This window comes from Gadus morhua, chromosome 4, assembly GCF_902167405.1.
Source record: "Gadus morhua chromosome 4, gadMor3.0, whole genome shotgun sequence".
NCBI lineage: Eukaryota > Metazoa > Chordata > Actinopteri > Gadiformes > Gadidae > Gadus > Gadus morhua.
Genome location: NC_044051.1, coordinates 34,121,086 through 34,139,818, shown reverse-complemented (window position 1 = coordinate 34,139,818; position 18,733 = coordinate 34,121,086). Strand labels below are relative to the sequence as shown.

The window sequence follows — 18,733 nt, the reverse complement described above, 5'->3', positions numbered from 1 at the left end:
GAGAATTGTTCAGAAAAAAAAAAAAAAATCACCTCCATAGTCGCCCTGGAGTCACAGGGCGACAGTCTCCTGCAAGAATCAGGGAAACCTATTATAGGACATTCTGTCCAGAAATTAAACATTTAGAAGAATACATGACACTTTGCTTTGTTAGTTATATACCTCTGATTGGAGATTGATTGCCGGCAGCTCCTCCAAACTAATGTTTATACCTTCAACTAAAAATGACAATTAATTTACAACAATTTCACAACAATTTGATTAGCAAGACAATTATTGATGTCCATTGCCAATACATGAATACATACTCATTACAAAGGCCTTGGAAGTCGAGGCAGTGGGGTCAGAGGACGCCCCCCCTTCCACTCCTACCATCATCGGCCGACCTTCGTTATTGGCGAGAGCCAGCTCCTCCGAAGTGGTGAAGGGCGGCGGAGCGGTCCTCCTCCCAGTCGTATTAAATTTGGTTTTCTTTGCTACAGGTAATCAACATGTGACTTAAGGTTGGAGCCTAGGCCATTGCAAATCATACAGGCTAGATTCACCTGAAATTATTCAAATGGATGCTTACAACTTAGCACATTAAATATTATTTTAATATTTATTTATTCTTGACTTGGCCCCATGTTCGTAGGAGCTTGCGTGCAGCACATCTATGGGGCTAAAAGGCATGATGATGCATGATATTTTTAGACAATATGCAGAATCTTTTCACTTACGAATTAACACGGACAGCTATCTTTTGCCAGCACGCTACCCTAGCCATATTATGGGCAAAGGTGTTCCCCTTGGCTGTGATGTGGACTTCGAATTCCTCGTAGGAATTCATAATAATACACCACGCACGCCCATTCACTTTTCATAAGGGGGAGTCAAATGACGTGATAAACACACCTTTTATGTGAATGCGCATTGAACCTAAAGCGGAAAACCTGGTTCGACTAATTTAATCTAAAGTGAGTGTCGTGGAACCATTTAACTCTGACTGCGAGTTGCGTCTCTGTCGAACCAGGTTTACCCAAGAAAGCCTGGGTATGTTCAGCGAGGTTCGTGGTATACTCCCCTCACATGTTTCCTTTGTATTTACCAATGATGTGAACGTTTCATAATATTTTGCTGCCAGAAGAATCAAAGAAATAAGTTCTTTATCACACACATAAATTACTAAAATGACAAAACAAAGCGAATCAAAAGCAGGAAAGTGTTTAATCATGATAAAAAGAAAAACTAAAAGCAGTAATTTCGACCAATACCGGACAGAGCTCTCAATCAAAGCGCCCCGTTACCCTGTGTGAAAGCACCCCATTGCCCGTGTGCTTGAGCATGTGCACACTCAAATTGCTTGGGTCGCTGTAGCTGGCGTTGCAATGCACTAACAGGCAGGGCTTCTAACCGGAGTGAGTCCTCAGGTGGATCTCCAGGTCGCATTTCCGTTGGAAGCTCTTCGTGCATTGGTCACACCTGTAGGGCATCTCCCCAAAGTGAGTCGACATGTGGAACCTCAGGGCGCGGCCTCGACTGAAGCGCTTCGGGCATTGGTCACACCTGTAGGGCTTCTCGCCGGAGTGAGTCCTCATGTGGATCTTCAGGGTGCCATTCTGACTGAAGCACTTCGTGCATTGGTCACACTTGTAGGGCTTCTCCCCGTAGTGAGTCCTCATGTGGATCTTCAGGTGGCTTTTCCGACTGAAGCACTTTGTGCATTGGTCACACCTGTAGGGCTTCTCCCCGGAGTGAGTCCTCAGGTGGATCTTCAGGTGGCTTGTCCGACTGAAGCGCTTCGTGCATTGGTCACACTTGTAGGGCATCTCGCCGGAGTGAGTCATCATGTGGCTCTTCAGGTGGCTTGTCTGACTGAAGCGCTTCGTGCATTGGTCACACTTGTAGGGCTTCTCGCCGGAGTGAGTCCTCATGTGGACGTTCAGGTTGCCATGCCGAGCGAAGCGCTTTTTGCAATGGTCACAGCTGTAGGGTTTCTCGCCGGTGTGGGTCCTCATGTGCATCGTGAGGGTGTAGCTATGACTGTAGTGCTTTGCGCATTGGTCACACTTGTAGGGCTTCTCCCCAGAGCGATTCATCATGTGTCTATTCAGGCTGCCTTTAGGACTGAAGCCCTTCATGCATTGGTCACACTTGTAGGGCTTCTCCCCGGAGTGAGTTCTCATGTGGATCTTCAGGGCGTAGCTATCACTGAAGCCCATCTTGCATTGGTCACACCTGTAGGGCTTCCCCCCAGAGTGATTCATCATGTGTCTATTCAGGTGGCCTTTCAGACTGAAGCGCTTTGTGCATTGGTCACACTTGTAGGGCTACTCGTCGTTGTGGGTCCTCATGTTGACGATCATATTGGCATTGTTGGGAATAACCTTTCCACACAAGCCCTTGCGGCCGCCCTGATGCCCAGTCAGCTCCTCAAGGCGGACGAGCCTCACGCTGCAGTTCAGGCTCTTAGCCACGCTGCGGTCCGCAGACAGCGAGCTCAAGGCCTCCAGTTCTGACGCGGCAAAGAGGGTGTCATGGCCGTCCACCGCCAGTGGGCCCTCCCCTTGTCCGTAAACGCTCAGGATGCGCAGCTCCCCGCTGTGACTTGACATGTGGGAGGAGCCAGGGGCGTCCACACGCAGACTCTCCGAGGTGGCGCCGCGCTGCGTGCTGCAGTCTCTGATGTCATTGTCTTCTTCAGAGAGGAAAACAGAGAAAGAGAGAAAGTGATGTTTTTAATTAATCATTTTCACAAAAGGTATTCAGTATGTACTTTGTACACACTTGTGTATTGCAAGAATTATATTTTGACATTCTTTCTAACTTCTATTTGTTGATTATGCATTTTCCTTGTCGCCCTTTGGATGGTCAAGGGTTAAAGGCTCCTGCTGAGAAGGCAGATTCGAGTACATTCTCAGTTGATCCAGGTTGTTTTCTTGCATAGATGCAATGTGTATTACTAACCTACGGCGGGCATGCCTCCACCAATATCTTCTTCAAACTTGATTGAAATGGTGTCTGGGGTCTGCTGCTTTCCACATAAAGAAGGAAACACACAAAATACATATTCTTTCATTTTCACAGAATCATTGTCAATCCCCACTAAAGACAGATTAGGCATTTTTACCCTGCCATCTGATAAAATCCCCCTTCATCTCGGAGCTGGCTTTCTTGGTTAACAGGAGAAGGCGGGGCTACACACTGGAGGACTTTACAATGAATTGCAAAAAAAGAAATTTGATTCAAGACCCTCGCATGCAAGAAGGAGTTCACATCCGAGTGTAGGCTAAAACGCGATTAACTATTTACAAGTGCAAAAATCCCAACATATTCTTTTATTTTGCTAACCACTTTGCTGACGAAGCATTGTAAGGAAAGTTTGTCTGGTACTTTCTCTGAGATCAACCATTTTTCGTCTTCTTTAAATGCGACTGCCTCACCTTCTCTCCCATGATGGTCAGCAGCTTGCGGATTTCACCTTTTCTCCAGTTACAACTATTCATGTTGATATCGCTGCATCGTCTCTGTTGTAGAGACAATGCAGCAACACCTCTACCCAAGCCTCGCCCCTAGAACCACAAAGCTGTCTTATCGCATTTACATCAACATGAAACCGCCAATATGGGTAGGGTCAGAGAGGGTTAGTTTGCTCGGTCAGTGTAAACGTGCGGATCACACGGGAAAAATTGTGCATAAGACAGGCATATTTGGCGGTGTAAAAACGTTCACTGAATCATAAAGGTGTGAGCTTTCTATGGGTTTGTTTTAGAGTTGTAACAGAGGAAGCCTCTCTTTTGGAGGGTGAATAAGAAGATGATTTTCAACCTTCACACTCAGCTCCTCGTGGGAGACCAGCCGCTCGCCGCGCTCCAGGGTCTTGGCCACGCTTTGGTCCGCAGACAGCGAGTTCAGGAACTCCACTTCTGACGCGGTGAAGAGGGTGTCATAGCCGTCCGTCGCCAAAGGGCCCTCCCCTTTTCCGCAGACGCTCAGAATCTTCAGTTCCTCGCTGTGGCTGGACATGTGGGAGGAGCCAGGGGCGTCCACACCCAGACTCTCTGAGGTGGCGTTGCGCTGAGTGCTACGGTCTCCAAAGGCATCGCAGTCTACTGCAGAGGGAGAAAAAAAGGAAAAAGTCATTGTTTTGATACATTATTTGCATAAAGGGAGGCATTGTGTATTTGTACATGTGAAAGAAACTCTTTAAATGTATGCAACATTGACAGAGGGTTTAAAATGTGTACTGCTGACAAAGATTCACAGTTTTGGGGAAGGACGTCTCCTCCAGCACCCTCCTCCCTAGACTCAAAGCTCAAGTGGTTGGCCAGGTTAAGGACACTCAACGAACACCAGCGCAAAGTGATCTGATCACAACATGAAATGCGAGACAAGCGCAATAATTCTATTTTGACGCAAAAAAGCAACAACGTGTCCTTCCCTCTAAGCTGATCAGCTAACATTCATACATTATGAATTCAGTGATGTTTGAGAATGATAAACCAGCTCATGTGGCATCTGTCTTGAAACCCTTCTGGGCTCTTGACTGATTCCATCTATGAAATGCAACTCCCAAGTTTGACTCGTGTTTTAGCAGGGCACTGGTCATGATGCTTTTCCAACGAGGACCAGGCTTTTTAGCGCAGTCAGAATTTAGCATCAGCCTAGAATCTATGCTGCCTAGAATCTACCAAATCAAATAAAAAAAATACTCAATGAGTAATGTACACACCTTCACTTTTAAAATGGGGCTGCATAGACTTTAAAGGCCCAGTATGCAACTTTTTTTAGCCAAAATCACATTAAGTATGCAGGTTGAGAGTTATGCTGATGGTTCTGCATCCATTTCTGGGTCGATTGGTGGGTATGTCATTTTCCCATGTCGCCTCTTCAGTGAAAAAGCGCATATGCAACTTGATCTGCTCGGACCGGGACATTCCGGATGTGACGCAGCGGAAGTATCCTCGAAAATGTAGTCAGATTGTAGTTTCGAAAATGCTTTACGGCACAGACACACAACCCAAACATGACACCGGCTAGATATAAACAGCCAGTTGCGAGGCAATTGTTGCATTCATCATGGATCAATCGACTGATAAGGGACCCAAAAGGCGACCGTCGGTGGAACAAAAGAAGAATGGACCAGAAAAGAGATCAGACACGAGTGAAAGGGGAACTATGCAACTTTTTTGGCTTGATTTACCTTAATATAACAGGCTAAGAGTCATTGCGATGGTTCTATTATACATTTGTTCGATTGTTCGTTGTTTCGACTCACCCTTGTGCATCTTGGCGGAGAAAAGGAATATGTTTCTGCCGGCGACCCGCCGCCCACTCTCGCGGGAGTCTCGGGTCTCGCGAAGTAACGAATTGCTTTACGGCACAGACCCCCAAACACGGAACCGGCTCGATATAAACACAAGTCACTAAGGGATTGTTATATTCATCATAGATCAGCCGACTAAAAAGAGACAGAGAAACCCAATGTCGGAGGAACAGAAGAAGAGAAAAGGGAGACTGACCGGCAGAGAGGCCAGACACGAGTAAACGTTGGGCAAGCTGTTCAGGAATAGCGTGTACTGAAAGAAAAAGAAGACTGCAAATCAGACGCCGACTCGGCCGTGTTGCTTTTGTAATTGAAAGTACCCTTGGGTGGCCTTTGTCTTCGTGGTATTCTTGATGTTGATAGTCTCTGTACAAATGTGTTTGCTCAATCATTTTGTTGTGAGCCCTGTAAAAATTGTTTTTTCGACCGTTTTGTTGTGAGCCCTGTATGTTTCTAGCTTGCTTGGTTGCAACCATATAAACACCTTTGGTTCCATGGGTGTTTTGCTGTTCGTCTGTCTCGTCCCCCAGATACAGACTGAATCCCTGAATCCAGGTTCTTGTTTATTTAGATTATTATGTTGGCCAAACCTCTTACACTGATTTTTCTGTTCAACCTAAGATAAAACAATTATAATCTAGGATATAAATTCTCCCCGTCAACTATAAAAGGATGGATTTATGTTTATTCCAATACAAATACACCCTTTTAAAAATGTATAACCTTGCCTACACTTTATGAACATCTACTTCGGACATGGCTCCACGCATTGGCCGGCTTCTTTGAAAACAAATGCACATGGCTCGCGTAGAAGTGCATGGGGAAGGGTCGTCAACGAGTTGTTACGACAATGTTGTGAAATATCTACTACGAAGCTTTAGGGGGCGCTGTGTAGAGAAATGTGCGTGCCAAAACCAAGAAAACAGCGAAGAAATGCCCGAAGTTGCATAGTGGGCCTTTAAGGATAGCTTTGTGCCTACAAATATGCGTTTCCAGGTTTTCTGTCTGGCAGGCAACATCCCTTGAGAGAAGCTGCTGAATGCAAGCACTTGATGAGCTGGCCTGCGTAGAGACAACAAAGAAAAATCAGTACTAAATTTACTACCTTGTATGCATTCCAGGTGCATCGTAAGAATATATAAGAGAAGCATGTTTAGTGAATTACATTAGCCTAATACTTAAAATGTGTTCTATGAAATGATATTACATCCTTGATTTGTTTACATATTTTAAAGTTCATCTCATCAACTCAATACCATGACATCAAGCTCTGCAGAAATCTGCTAATAACCCTTTGATTTGAATCCGGTGTGGAGGGGAAAACATGCCCATAATAGTGCGTTCCAGGTACACTTTTTTTGCCCGTAAATAACCAGCTATAACTGGGAGAACAAGAGGGCAGAAGGGTGCGAAAACACGGGTTCCCAGAAACGCAACATATGTATTTAGGATGAGTTTTACAGGTCAATCTCCTCATCAGTAAAACGCTAGAACTACTGCGGTCCAGTGGCCGGTAAAATACAGTTGTATTCGTTTGTTGTATGGTGAGCAGACATTGTTAAACATTGCATTCCCTTGATATCCAAGCAGCAGATCAGTGCCCTCTTTGTTGAATTGTGCCCATTCTCGTATGATGCCCCTTGCTTGCTGAGGTGCACACTCGAGTTACAGTGCGTGTATTTATAGTTATGAATGGGCGGCAATGTATTAGTCCGCTGTCCTTTCTTTAATAGGTCCATGGTATTTACACACATAACTGATGCTATCTACCGTTACATTAGCGACACTAACTTGGCTGTTAGCGGTAGCGCTAATGCTAAAGCAACATTATAATGCTAACAAGGTAACCATATACAGTACAGCAACACAATGATATGGCGTTAGTTAACTTACTTTTTAGAGGTTTTGTACATCCAAACACTGAGCAACTGCGATCATTCGCTCGTTTGCAAGCCACGGTGTCTCTCAAGGAAAGAACTATGTGAACACGTTCTTAACTCATTTTCTCATGGGCGGTCGGCGGGACAAATAATCTGGGCGGGCAAAATAAGAGGAAGGTGAGGTAACCTTTCCCCGTAATATCGATTTTATTAAACATGGATAAAATAATACAAACAGAATAAATGCAAGAAAAAATCCTGAGCAATAAATAATGAAGTTCAAATGATACCGTTTTTTTTTAATTATGATGATGATGATGATGTTCAGCTCGTTTGTTAAAAGAAATCAAAGCTTTTGGACCAAACAATAACACAATATTTGAACAGATGAACCGAAACCATCAAACAAGAAAAGAAAAACAGAAATTCACTGCTCCAGCTCTTAACAAATTTAAGCCTTTTGCATTGGTTCAAAGTTTCCCTCTGGCTTATGAACTCCCCCCCCCCCACACACACACACACACACACACACACACACACACACACACACACACACACACACACACACACACACACACACACACACACAAATAATTAGTAAACAGAAAAAGAAGAGACCCGACACAAACCCAACCCCTGTACATGACCATACGACATAAGGAACGATAAATCATGGTAGGTTTGTTATCCTACCAAGAGTATTAAAGAAACACTTGACACTATACTGTGTCTTGTGTTTCAACTCATTGCAGTAATTTGGAGCTGATTGGACATTTCAGCCAATGAATCAAATAGGCTACCTCCCTCAGCAGCATTCGTGCATTGTGCAACATAACTACAAGCAGAGAGAAGTGACAGATAGTTAACTAGCAGAGAGCCGTAAAAGCACTTTCTACCCATGTCAGTGGAGGAATTGGACTCCTCATGCAATGTTATACTTAAAAGGAACAAGTAAATTACATGTTAATTAAGTCATTTGGCCTGTAGCATATAAAAAAAAAATGATACAACGGTCCCAAACAGCATTTGAAATTGACCTCGAGACTCCGGTAAAACACTATAGGACATTGATCATGATATGCCTCAATATCAGAATAAAAACCATGGGTCAAATAGCAATGGCTAGTGGAATGAAAGTGAAAGCAGTGTAAGCTTGTCCAGGCCCTGCAATTCAGGATGTAGGCAATGAATCAGAATACATTTTTCTAGTGGGCATCCCAGGAACCTATTCTATATTTTCTTGGGGAGGACCCCCGTCCATTACTGCACCCCACCAACGAATTGGATCACCAGCCGCCGCTGCAAACAGGGAGTGAAGGGGGACCAATGCTAGGAATCTTCTGACTTTGTCCCGTTAGAATAATGCTGCATTCTAGAGGGAGGACCGGCCTAAACTGAGCATCACTGAGATCTAGACATTTAACCAGGGACCTTTTAAAATGGATCATCTTCAACCATTATCACCTATTATGAGACAATCCATCCAAGGTAGTTAGCATTAAGCGCACGGAGTGGAAAGGTCAGTGGAATGAACACAATCATGTATAATGTGGGGTTTAATCTCAGTCTACTTCACAAGTGAACTTTGCAGGCTTTTTGTAATAACAAAGATAACGGTAATGACAATGTTGTGGCAATGTCAAGCATAACTTTAATATACCAATTATATGAACCCTGTTTGAATAAGTCAATTTCAATAAATTTCTATGCATTCTCCATGGACCTAGATACCTCCCGCCCTCTCTAATTGAAAGGTGTTAAGATAGTTTGCATTTGAAACTGTGGGCACCAAGTTTGATACTGAGGCCAATCCAGAATTCTTTGTTGTGTAGATTCCTTTAACCGTCTTGCAGCCATGTCCACTTCACCCATATTGTGAATTGCAATTTAACTCGGTCTCTCCTCTCGCCAATCCTAAACTCCACGAAGGCCCCTCCCCCTGACCTTTGTTTCCTTTGTATTTACCCACGATGTCAACGTTTCCTATAAGAATCATGTACCATCGTCTCATTGACTGTATGCTTGGTAACTTTGCTGCCTGTATCTTCCCCTGATCAAGCTCTACATTAAATCAAATATTTTGCTGTCAGAAGTGTCCTAGAAATGAGTTAAACAGAGACATCGATTATCAATAAAAACTGAAAGCGAATCAAAAGTTGAAAGCGTTTAATCGTGATGAAAAGAAAAACTAAAAGCAGTAATTTCAACCAATACAGGACATAGGTCTCAATCAAAGCGTCCCGTTACCCCGTGCCAAAGTGTGCTTGAGCATGTGCACTCGCAAAGAGCTTGGGTCGCTGTAGCTGGCTTTGCACTGCAGACACACGCAGGGCTTCTCCCCGGTGTGAGTCCTCATGTGGATCTTCAGATGGTCTGTCCGAATGAAGCGCTTTGTGCATTGGTCACACTTGTAGGGCTTCTCCTCGGAGTGAGTCCTCATGTGGCGCTTCAGGGGGCCTTTCAGACTGAAGCACTTCGTGCAATGGTCACACTTGTAGGACTTCTCCCCGGAGTGAGCCCTCATGTGGTTATTCAGGATGGTATTCTGACTGAAGCGCATCGTGCATTGGTCACACTTGTAGGGCTTCTCCCCGGAGTGAGTCATCATGTGGTACTTCAGGTGGTCTTTCAGACTGAAGCGCATCTTGCATTGGTCACACTTGTAGGGCTTCTCCCCGGAGTGAGTCCTCATGTGGATCTTCAGGTTGCTTGTCCGACTGAAGCGCATCGTGCATTGGTCACACTTGTAGGGCTTCTCCCCGGAGTGAGTCATCATGTGGTACTTCAGGTGGTCTTTCAGACTGAAGCGCATCTTGCATTGGTCACACTTGTAGGGCTTCTCCCCGGAGTGAGTCATCATGTGGCGCTTCAGGTGGGATTTCAGACCGTAGTGCTTCGTGCATTGGTCACACTTGTAGGGCTTCTCGCCGGTGTGAGTTCTCATGTGGATATTCAGGATGCATTTCAGACTGAAGCCCTTTGTGCATCGGTCACACTTGTAGGGCTTCCCCCCGGAGTGAGTCCTCATGTGAAGATTCAGGCTGCCTTTCTGACTGAAGCACTTCGTGCATTGGTCACACCTGTAGGGCTTCTCCCCAGAGTGAGTCGACCTGTGGAACTTCAGGGTGCCTTTCAGACTGAAGCACTTCGTGCATTGGTCACACCTGTAGGGCTTCTCGCCGGTGTGAGTTCTCATGTGGATCTCCAGGTCGCATTTCCGATGGTAGCGCTTCGTGCATTGGTCACACCTGTAGGGCTTCTCCCCGGAGTGAGTCCCCATGTGGTTATTCAGGCTGCCTTTCTGACTGAAGCACTTCGTGCATTGGTCACACCTGTAGGGCTTCTCCCCGGAGTGAGTCCTCATGTGGTTCTTCAGGATGTAATTCTGACTGAAGCGCATCATGCATTGGTCACACTTGTAGGGCTTCTCGCCGGAGTGAATCATCATGTGGAATTTCAGGTGGCGTTTCTGTCTGAAGCGCATCTTGCATTGGTCACACCTGTAGGGCTTCTCCCCGGAGTGAGTCCTCATGTGGATATTCAGGTCGATTGTCCGACTGAAGCGCTTTTTGCATTGGTCACACTTGTAGGGCTTCTCGCCGGAGTGAGTTCTCATGTGAATCTTCAGGTGGGAGCTATAACTGAAGCGCTTTGTGCATTGGTCACACCTGTAGGGCTTCTCCCCGGAGTGAGTCATCATGTGGACGATCATATTGGCATTGTTGGGAATAACCTTTCCACACAAGACACCGGGCCGGCCCTTGCGGCCACCCTGATGCCCAGTCAGCTCCTCAAGGCGGACGAACCTCACGCTGCAGTTCAGGCTCTTGGCCACGCTGTGGTCAGCAGACAGCGAGCTCAAGGTATCTAGTTCTGACGCGACAAAGAGGGTGTCATGGCCGTCCACCGTCAGAGGGCCCTCCCCTTGTCCGTAGACGCTCAGGATGCGCAGCTCCCCGCTGTGACTTGACACGTGGGAGGAGCCAGGGGCGTCCACACGCAGACTCTCCGAGGTGGCGCCGCGCTGCGTGCTGCAGTCTCTGATGTCAATGCCGGCTTCTTCAGAGAGGAAAACAGAGAAAGAGAGAAAGTGATGTTTTTAATTAATCGTTTTCACAAAAGGTATACAGTATGTACTTTGTACACACTTGTGTGTTGGAAGAATTATATTTTGACATTCTTTCTAACTTCTATTTGTTGATTATGCATTTTCCTTGTCGCCCTTTGGATGGTCAAGGGTTAAAGGCTCCTGCTGAGAAGGCAGAATCGAGTACATTCTCAGTTTATAAAGATTGTTTTCTTGCATTTTTTGTGTGTACTAACCTACGGCGGGCATGCCTCCACCAATATCCTCTTCAACCTTGATTGAAATGGTGTCTGATGTCTGCTGCTTTCCACATAAAGAAGGAAACACACAAAATACATATTCTTTCATTTTCACAGAATAGATGTCAATCCCCAATAACGACAGATTAGGCATTTTTACACTGCCAATCTGGTTCGGTCGCGGCTTGGCACGCCCTGCAATTTGCAACACTGCCAAGCTGAAGTTGCAAAAAATATATATATAATTTTTTTGATTCAAGACCCTCACATGAAAGAATGAATTCACAGCTGAGTGTAGGCTAAAACGCGATGAACTATTTACAAGTGCAAAAATCCCAACATATTCTTTATTTTGCTAACCACTTTGCTGACGAAGCATTGTAAGGAAAATTTGTCTGGTACTTTCTCTTAGATCAACCATTTTTCGTCTTCTTTAAATGCGACTGCCTCACCTTCTCTCCCATGATGGTCAGCAGCTTGCGGATTTCACCTTCTCTCCAGTTACAACTATTCATGTTGATATCGCTGCATCGTCTCTGTTGTAGAGACAATGCGGCAACACCTCTACCCAAGCCTCGCCCCTAGAACCACAAAGCTGTCTCATCGCATTTACATCAACATGAAACCGCCAATATGGGTAGGGTCAGAGAGGGTTAGTTACCTCGGTCAGTGTAAACGTGCGGATCACAAAGGGGAAAAATTGTGCGTATATTTGGCGTTGTAAAGCGTTTACTCAGGGTATCTGCAGGTTTTAGCAAGTCAAATTTAAGACTTTAAGACCTTTTTAATACCACCTTCAATGGAATTTAAGACCTTAAACCCGCGATGGTAGGGGGGATCCCGCTGTATTACAACCCAAGCATAGCATGTGTGTCACTCAATGAGACTCATTCAAGTTTACTTTCTGTCTGTTTATTGAACAGAAAGTGATATTCCAGGGCTCCAGACTAACTTTTTCCTTGGGTGCACTGGTGCGCCTAAATTTTTAATTTGGGTGCACCAGCACGTATTTATGGTGCACCCAAGTTGTGAGTTGTTGAGAGGGAGGGGGGGGGGGGGACAGCGTCTGGGCCCCCGGGCAGCTGCACCGGTTGGACCGTCGATATTTACGCCACTGATTAATAATATTTTCACCATTAAATAAATGCCTTCAGTAAGACCTGGGGGGTATACCACGAACCTCGTTGAACATACCCAGGCTTTCTTGGGAAAACCTGGCTCGACAGAGCCGCAACTCGCAATCACAGTTAAAATGGTACCACGACGCTCACTTTAGATTCAATTAGTTGAACCAGGTTTTCCGCTTTAGGTTCAATTCGCGTTCACATAAAAGGGGCGTTTCTCGCGTCATTTGACTCACCCTTATGCAAAATAAATCGTGCAAGAGCGGTGTATTTCATCCAAGGCGAGCAATGTATTATTATGAACTCCTACGAGGAATTAAAAGTTCAAATCACAGCCAAGGGGAACACGGTTGCCCATAATATGGCTAGGGTGGCGTGCTGGCAAAAATAGCCGACCGTGTTAATTCGTGAGTGTAAAGATTCTGCATATTGTCTAAAAAATATTATGCATCATCATCCCTTTTACCCCCATATATGTGGGGCCCCATGAATTGCGAGCCCAAGTACCGGGAATGCACTTGATCTCCGACCCAATATCGAACGTGCACGTCAAGTTGCTTGCTTTTAGTGGCGTGGTTCAACGTCTCAAACATCAAAACAAAATCAGCCTTGTTGACGCTGCAGATTAGCTCGTTTCGGATGAAAGGCGCTAGTCCGAAGCGAGTTATATACGCCGTTTTGTCCCTTCCAGCAGTAAAGGTGCTCGCGATTTGAGAGTCAGGGAACATCAAACCGAAGAGATCTCCTATCCCCTCATTCGAGTTGTAGGACTGGTGCTTGACCACTGTGTTTAGAATCCACAACACCTCTGCTTTCAGTGTTGGTGTCGCACCAAATGCTACCCTCAGGTCAGTGCTAGCAGCGCGGACCGTCTGCGGCGGTGGCGCCGGGGCAGAGATGCAAAACGTAGAAATGGCTGGGGTCTGTGTGTGGCTCCTGGCAGAGGTCTTATGTTTTTGGCTCTGCATATGGCCGACGACAGCCTTAATCCCCATGGTGCCGAGCTTGAATGTAGGCTACTTTTGCACGGAATGCATCTGGCCTGTTCTGGGTTGGCAACGGACGTCTTCCAGCCAACTGACGTTGAACTTGCTTTTAACCATTGTTGCAGACTAGCTAGCAAGCGCGCAGACATCCGTTTATATATGCAGCTAGCAAGAAAGTAGCCTCTCGTACATCTCCTTCCCGAAAAGTCCCGCGAGAAAAAAATATTAAATAGCCCTGCCCCGACAAATTTAAGACCTCGGAGTTATAAATATAAGACCAGCATATGACATTTTTGACGAATTTAAGACTTTTTAAGGCCTTCAATTTAGAAAAATGAATTTAAGACTTTTTAAGACTTTTAAGACCTCCGTGGACACCCTGGTTTACTGAATCATAAAGGTGTGGGCTTTCAATGGGTTTGTTTTAGAGTTGTAACAGTGGAAGCCTCTCTTTTGGATGGTGAATGAGAAGATGATTTCCAACCTGCACACTCAGCTCCTCGCTGCAGACCAGCCTTTTGTGCTTATCTGAAATTTTAAATAAGCTTTTATTTCTTTAAAATAAAAGCTCGCCGCGCTCCAGGCTCTTGGCCACGCTGTGGTCCGCAGACAGCGAGTTCAGGGCCTCCACTTCAGACGCGCTGAAGAGGGTGTCATAGCCGTCCTCCGCCAGTGAGCCCTCCCCTTTTCCGTAGACGCTCAGAATCTGCAGGTCCTCGCTGTGACTGGACATGTGGGAGGAGCCAGGGGCGTCCACACCCAGAATCTCTGAGGTGGCGTTGCGCTGATTGCTACGGTCTCCAAAGGCATCGCAGACTTCTGCAGAGGGAGAAAAAAAGGAAAAATCAATTGTTTTGATACATTATTTGCATAAATGGAGGCATTGTGTATTTGTACACGTGAAAGAAACTCTTGAAATGTATGTAACATTGACACAGAGGCTTTAAAATGTGTACTGCTGACAAAGATTCACAGTTTTGGAGAGGGCCGTCTCCTCCAGCACCCTCCTCCCTAGACTCAAAGCTCAAGTGGTTGGCCAGGTTAAGGACACTCAACGAACACCAGCGCAAAGTGATCTGATCACAACATGGCATGCGAGACAAACGCAATAATTATATTTTGAGACTAAAAAGCAACAACGTGTCCTTCCCTTCTAACCTGATCAGCTAACATTCATGCATTATGAATTCATTGATGTTTGAGAATGATAAACCAGCTCATGTGGCATCTGTCTTGAAACCCTTCTTGACTCTTGACTGATTCCATCTTTGAAATGCAACTCCCAAGTTTGACTCGTGTTTTAGCAGGGCGCTGGTGATGATGCTTTTCAAAAGAGGACCAGGCTTTTTAGCGCAGGTAGAAGAATCGAGTACATTCTCAGTTTATCAAAGTTAGTTGTTTTCTTGCGTAGATGCAATGTGTATTACTAACCTACGGCGGGCATGCCTCCACCAATATCCTCTTCAACCTTGATTGAAATGGTGTCTGGGGTCTGCTGCTTTCCACATAAAGAAGGAAACAAACACAAGACATTCTTTCATTTTCATAGAATAGTTGTCAATCTCCACTACCGACAGATTAGGCGTTTTTACACTGCCAAGCTGGTTCGGTCGCGGCTTGGCACGCCCTGCAATTTCAATGTCTTGCCTGCTTTTTTTTTTTTTTGATTCAAGACCCTCGCATGCAAGAATGAGTTCACAGCTGAGTGTAGGTTAAAACGCGATTAACTATTTACAAGTGCAAAAATAATCTTTATTTTGCTAACCACCAATTCCTCGCAGCGACTGGACCAGTGGGAGGAGCCAGGGGCGACCACACCCAGAATCTCTGAGGTGGCGCCACACTGAGTGCTACGGTCTCCAAAGGCATCGCAGTCTTCTGCAGAGGGAGAAAAAAAGGAAAAAGTCATTGTTTTGATACATTATTTGCATAAAGGGAGGCATTGTGTATTTGTACAAGTTAAAGAAACTCTTTAAATGTACACAACATTGACACAGAGGGTTTAAAATGTGTACTGCTGACAAAGATTCACAGTTTTGGAGAGGGCCGTCACCTCCAGCACCCTCCTCCCTAGACTCAAAGCTGAAATGGTTGGCCAGGTTAAGGACACTCAACGAACACCAGCGCAAAGTGATCTGATCACAATATGACATGCGAGACAAGCGCAATAATTATATTTTGACACTAAAAAGCAACGACGTGTCCTTCCCTCTAAGCTGATCAGCTAACATTCATGCATTATGAATTTATTGATGTTTGAGAATGATAAACCAGCTCATGTGGCATCTGTCTTGAAACCCATCTGGGCTCTTGACTGATTCCATCTTTGAAATGCAACTCTGAAGTTTGACTCGTGTTTTAGCAGGGCGCTGGTCATGATGCTTTTCCAAAGAGGACCAGGCTTTTTAGCGCAGGTAGAATCAAGTACATTCTCAGTTGATAAAGGTTGTTTTCTTGAATAGATGCAATGTGTATTACTAACCTACGGCGGGCAAGCCTCCACCAATATCCTCTTCAACCTTGATTGAAATGGTGTCTGGGGTCTGCTGCTTTCCACATAAGAAGGAAACACACACAAGACATATTCTTTCATTTTCACAGAATAGATGTCGATCCCCACTAAAGACAGATTAGTTGGGCATAAAACGGGCATAATTGGCAGTAAAAACATCTACTGAATCATAAAGGTGTGTGCTTTCTATGGGTTTGTTTTAGAGTTGTAACAGTGGAAGCCTCTCTTTTGGATGGTGAATCAGAAGATTATTTCCAACCTGCACACTCAGCTCCTCACGGCAGACCAGCCGCTCGCCACGCTCCAGGCTCTTGGCCACGCTGTGGTCCGCAGGCAGCGAGTTCAGGGCCTCCACTTCTGACGCGGTGAAGAGGGTGTCATGGTCGTCCACCGCCAGTGGGTCCTCCCCTTTTCCGTAGACGCTCAGAATCTTCAGCTCCTTGCAGTGACTGGACATGTGGGAGGAGCCAGGGGCGTCCACACCCAGTCTCTCTGAGGTGGCGTTGTGATGATTGCTACGGTCTCCAAAGGCATCGCAGTCTACTGCAGAGGGAGAAAAAAGGAAAAGTAATTGTTTTGATACATTATTTGCATAAAGGGAGGCATTGTGTATTTGTACACGTGAAAGAAGTTCTTTAAATGTATGTAACATTGACACAGAGGGTTTAAAATATGTACTGCTGACAAAGATTCACAGTTTTGGGGAAGGACGTCTCCTCCAGCACCCTCCTCCATAGACTCAAAGCTCAAGTGGTTGGCCAGGTTAAGGACACTCAACGAATACCAGCGCAAAGTGATCTGAGCACCACATGACATGCGAGGCAAGCACAATAATTCTATTTTGACACTAAAAAGCAACAACGTGTCCTTCCCTCTAAGCTGATCAGCTAACATTCATACATTATGAATTCAGTGATGTTTGAGAAGGATAAACCAGCTCCTCTGTCTTGAAACCCTTCTGGGCTCTTGACTGATTCCATCTTTGAAATGCAACTCCCAAGTTTGACTCGTGTTTTAGCAGGGCGCTGGTCATGATGCTTTTCCAACGAGGACCAGGCTTTTTAACGCAGGAAGAATCTAGCATCAGCCTAGAATTTATGCTGCCTAGAATCTACCAAATCAAAGAAAAAAAATACTCAATGAGTAATGTACACACCTTCACTTTTAAAATGGGGCTGCATAGACTTTAAGGATAGCTTTGTGCCTACAAATATGCGTTTCCAGGTTTTCCGTCTGGCAGGCAACATCCCTTGAGAGAAGCTGCTGAATGTAAGCACTTGATGAGCTGGCCTGCGTAGAGACAACAAAGAAAAATCAGTACTCCATTTTTTACCTTGTATGTATTCCAGGTGCAAGTTGTTTGAAGATATAAGAAGCATGTTTAGTGAATTACATTAGCCTAATACTTAAAATGAGTTCTATGAAATGATATTACATCCTTGATTTGTTTACATATTTTATAGTTCATCTTAACAACCCAATACATGACATCAAGCTCTGCAGAAATCGGCTAATAACCCTTTGATTTGAATCAGGTGTTAAGGGGAAAACATCCCTATAATAGTGTGTTCCAGGTACACTTTTTTGCCCGAAAATAACCAGCTATAACTGGGAGTACAAGAGGGTAGAAGGGTGCGAAAACACGTGTTTCCCAGGAACGCACCATATGTATTTAGGATGAGTTTAACAGGTCAATCTCCTCATCAGTAAAACGCTACAACTACTGCGGTCCAGTGGCCGGTAGAATACAGTTGTATTCGTTTGTTGTATGGTGAGCAGACATTGTAAAACATTGCATTCCCTTGGTATCCAAGCAGTGGAGATCAGTGCCTGTAGCCCCTTTGTTGAATTGTGCCCATTCTCGTGTGATGCCCCATGCTTGCTGAGATGCACACTCGACTTACAGTGTGTGTATTTATAGGAATGAATGGGCGGCCATGTATTAGTCCACTGTCCTTTCTCTGTAATAGGTCCATGGTATTTACACACATAACTGATGCTATCTACCTTAACATTAGCGACAATAACTTGGCTGTTAGCTGTAGCGCTAATGCTAAAGCAACATTATAATGCTAACAAGGTAACCATACACATTTTATACAGTAAAGCAACACAATGATATGGCGTTAGTTAACTTACCTTTTCGAGGTTTGTAGCTGAGCCGAGGAGAGTTGGTACTGATCCAGACTTGATTTTCAGACGTTGAGCAAGTCCAGCTCTGTATTGGCCCAAGTTGAGGAAGCAGTAGTCAGTGAAATGTTTGGCGCTGCCGTGTTCTAGCAACGGGACGGCCATACGTTCCTGACCTCATCTGACTCCCGCGCTGCCTTCGTATCCAGTGGGCGTGGCCTATGACGTATTGGCTCCGGCTTCCTCATCTGTCTAAAGATGCTGCCAGAGCCATAGAGAGAGAAGAGTTGCGACCATAGATATATATTAACTAGATGCCCTACGGTGGCGTTTAGAACGAGGCATCTAGTTAATATGTATGTCTATGGTTGCGACACTCTCTGATCTCGCCGGCAGGGTCGTCACGTGGTTCATGTAAGCCTGCATAGTTCAAAAACAGGCCGCGCTGCCGTGTTCTTCAATGGGACTGC

General features: G+C 45.2%; 2 protein-coding genes across 3 annotated transcripts in view; both read right to left on the bottom strand.

The window, feature by feature from the left end:
- The window catches only part of LOC115542327 (zinc finger protein 25), a 39,770-nt gene extending 21,319 nt beyond the window's left edge, over nt 1-18,451 (bottom strand). The window contains exons 1-3 of one of the 2 annotated variants that reach the window (XM_030354574.1): nt 18,273-18,440; nt 17,290-17,423; nt 15,387-15,499 (exon numbers count right to left, since the gene is read on the bottom strand). In XM_030354574.1, the coding sequence (XP_030210434.1) occupies nt 15,387-15,499; nt 17,290-17,380 (204 nt within the window). In that variant the 5' untranslated portion in view covers nt 17,381-17,423; nt 18,273-18,440. Of the gene's footprint in view, nt 1-15,386; nt 15,500-17,289; nt 17,424-18,272 lie in introns of both variants that reach the window. The other variant, XR_003976500.1, reaches the window with a different exon arrangement.
- LOC115542399 (zinc finger protein 845) lies at nt 1,188-11,141 on the bottom strand. Its single transcript, XM_030354664.1, has 2 exons — nt 9,512-11,141; nt 1,188-2,309 (listed from the first exon to the last, which is right to left on the bottom strand). Exons 1-2 carry the CDS (start codon nt 10,895-10,897, stop codon nt 1,389-1,391), a joined length of 2,307 nt encoding a protein of 768 aa, XP_030210524.1. The 5' UTR covers nt 10,898-11,141; the 3' UTR covers nt 1,188-1,388.
- Nucleotides 18,452-18,733: the final 282 nt, after the last annotated feature.

Coding starts and splice junctions, on each gene's coding strand:
- LOC115542399 (XM_030354664.1), bottom strand. CDS start 10,897: ATGATCGTCCACATGATGACTCACTCCGGGGAGAAGCCCTACAGGTGT. Junction 2,310..9,511: donor ACACCGGGGAGAAGCCCTGC/GTGTGTCTGCAG, acceptor AACGACGAGTAG/CCCTACAAGTGTGACCAATG.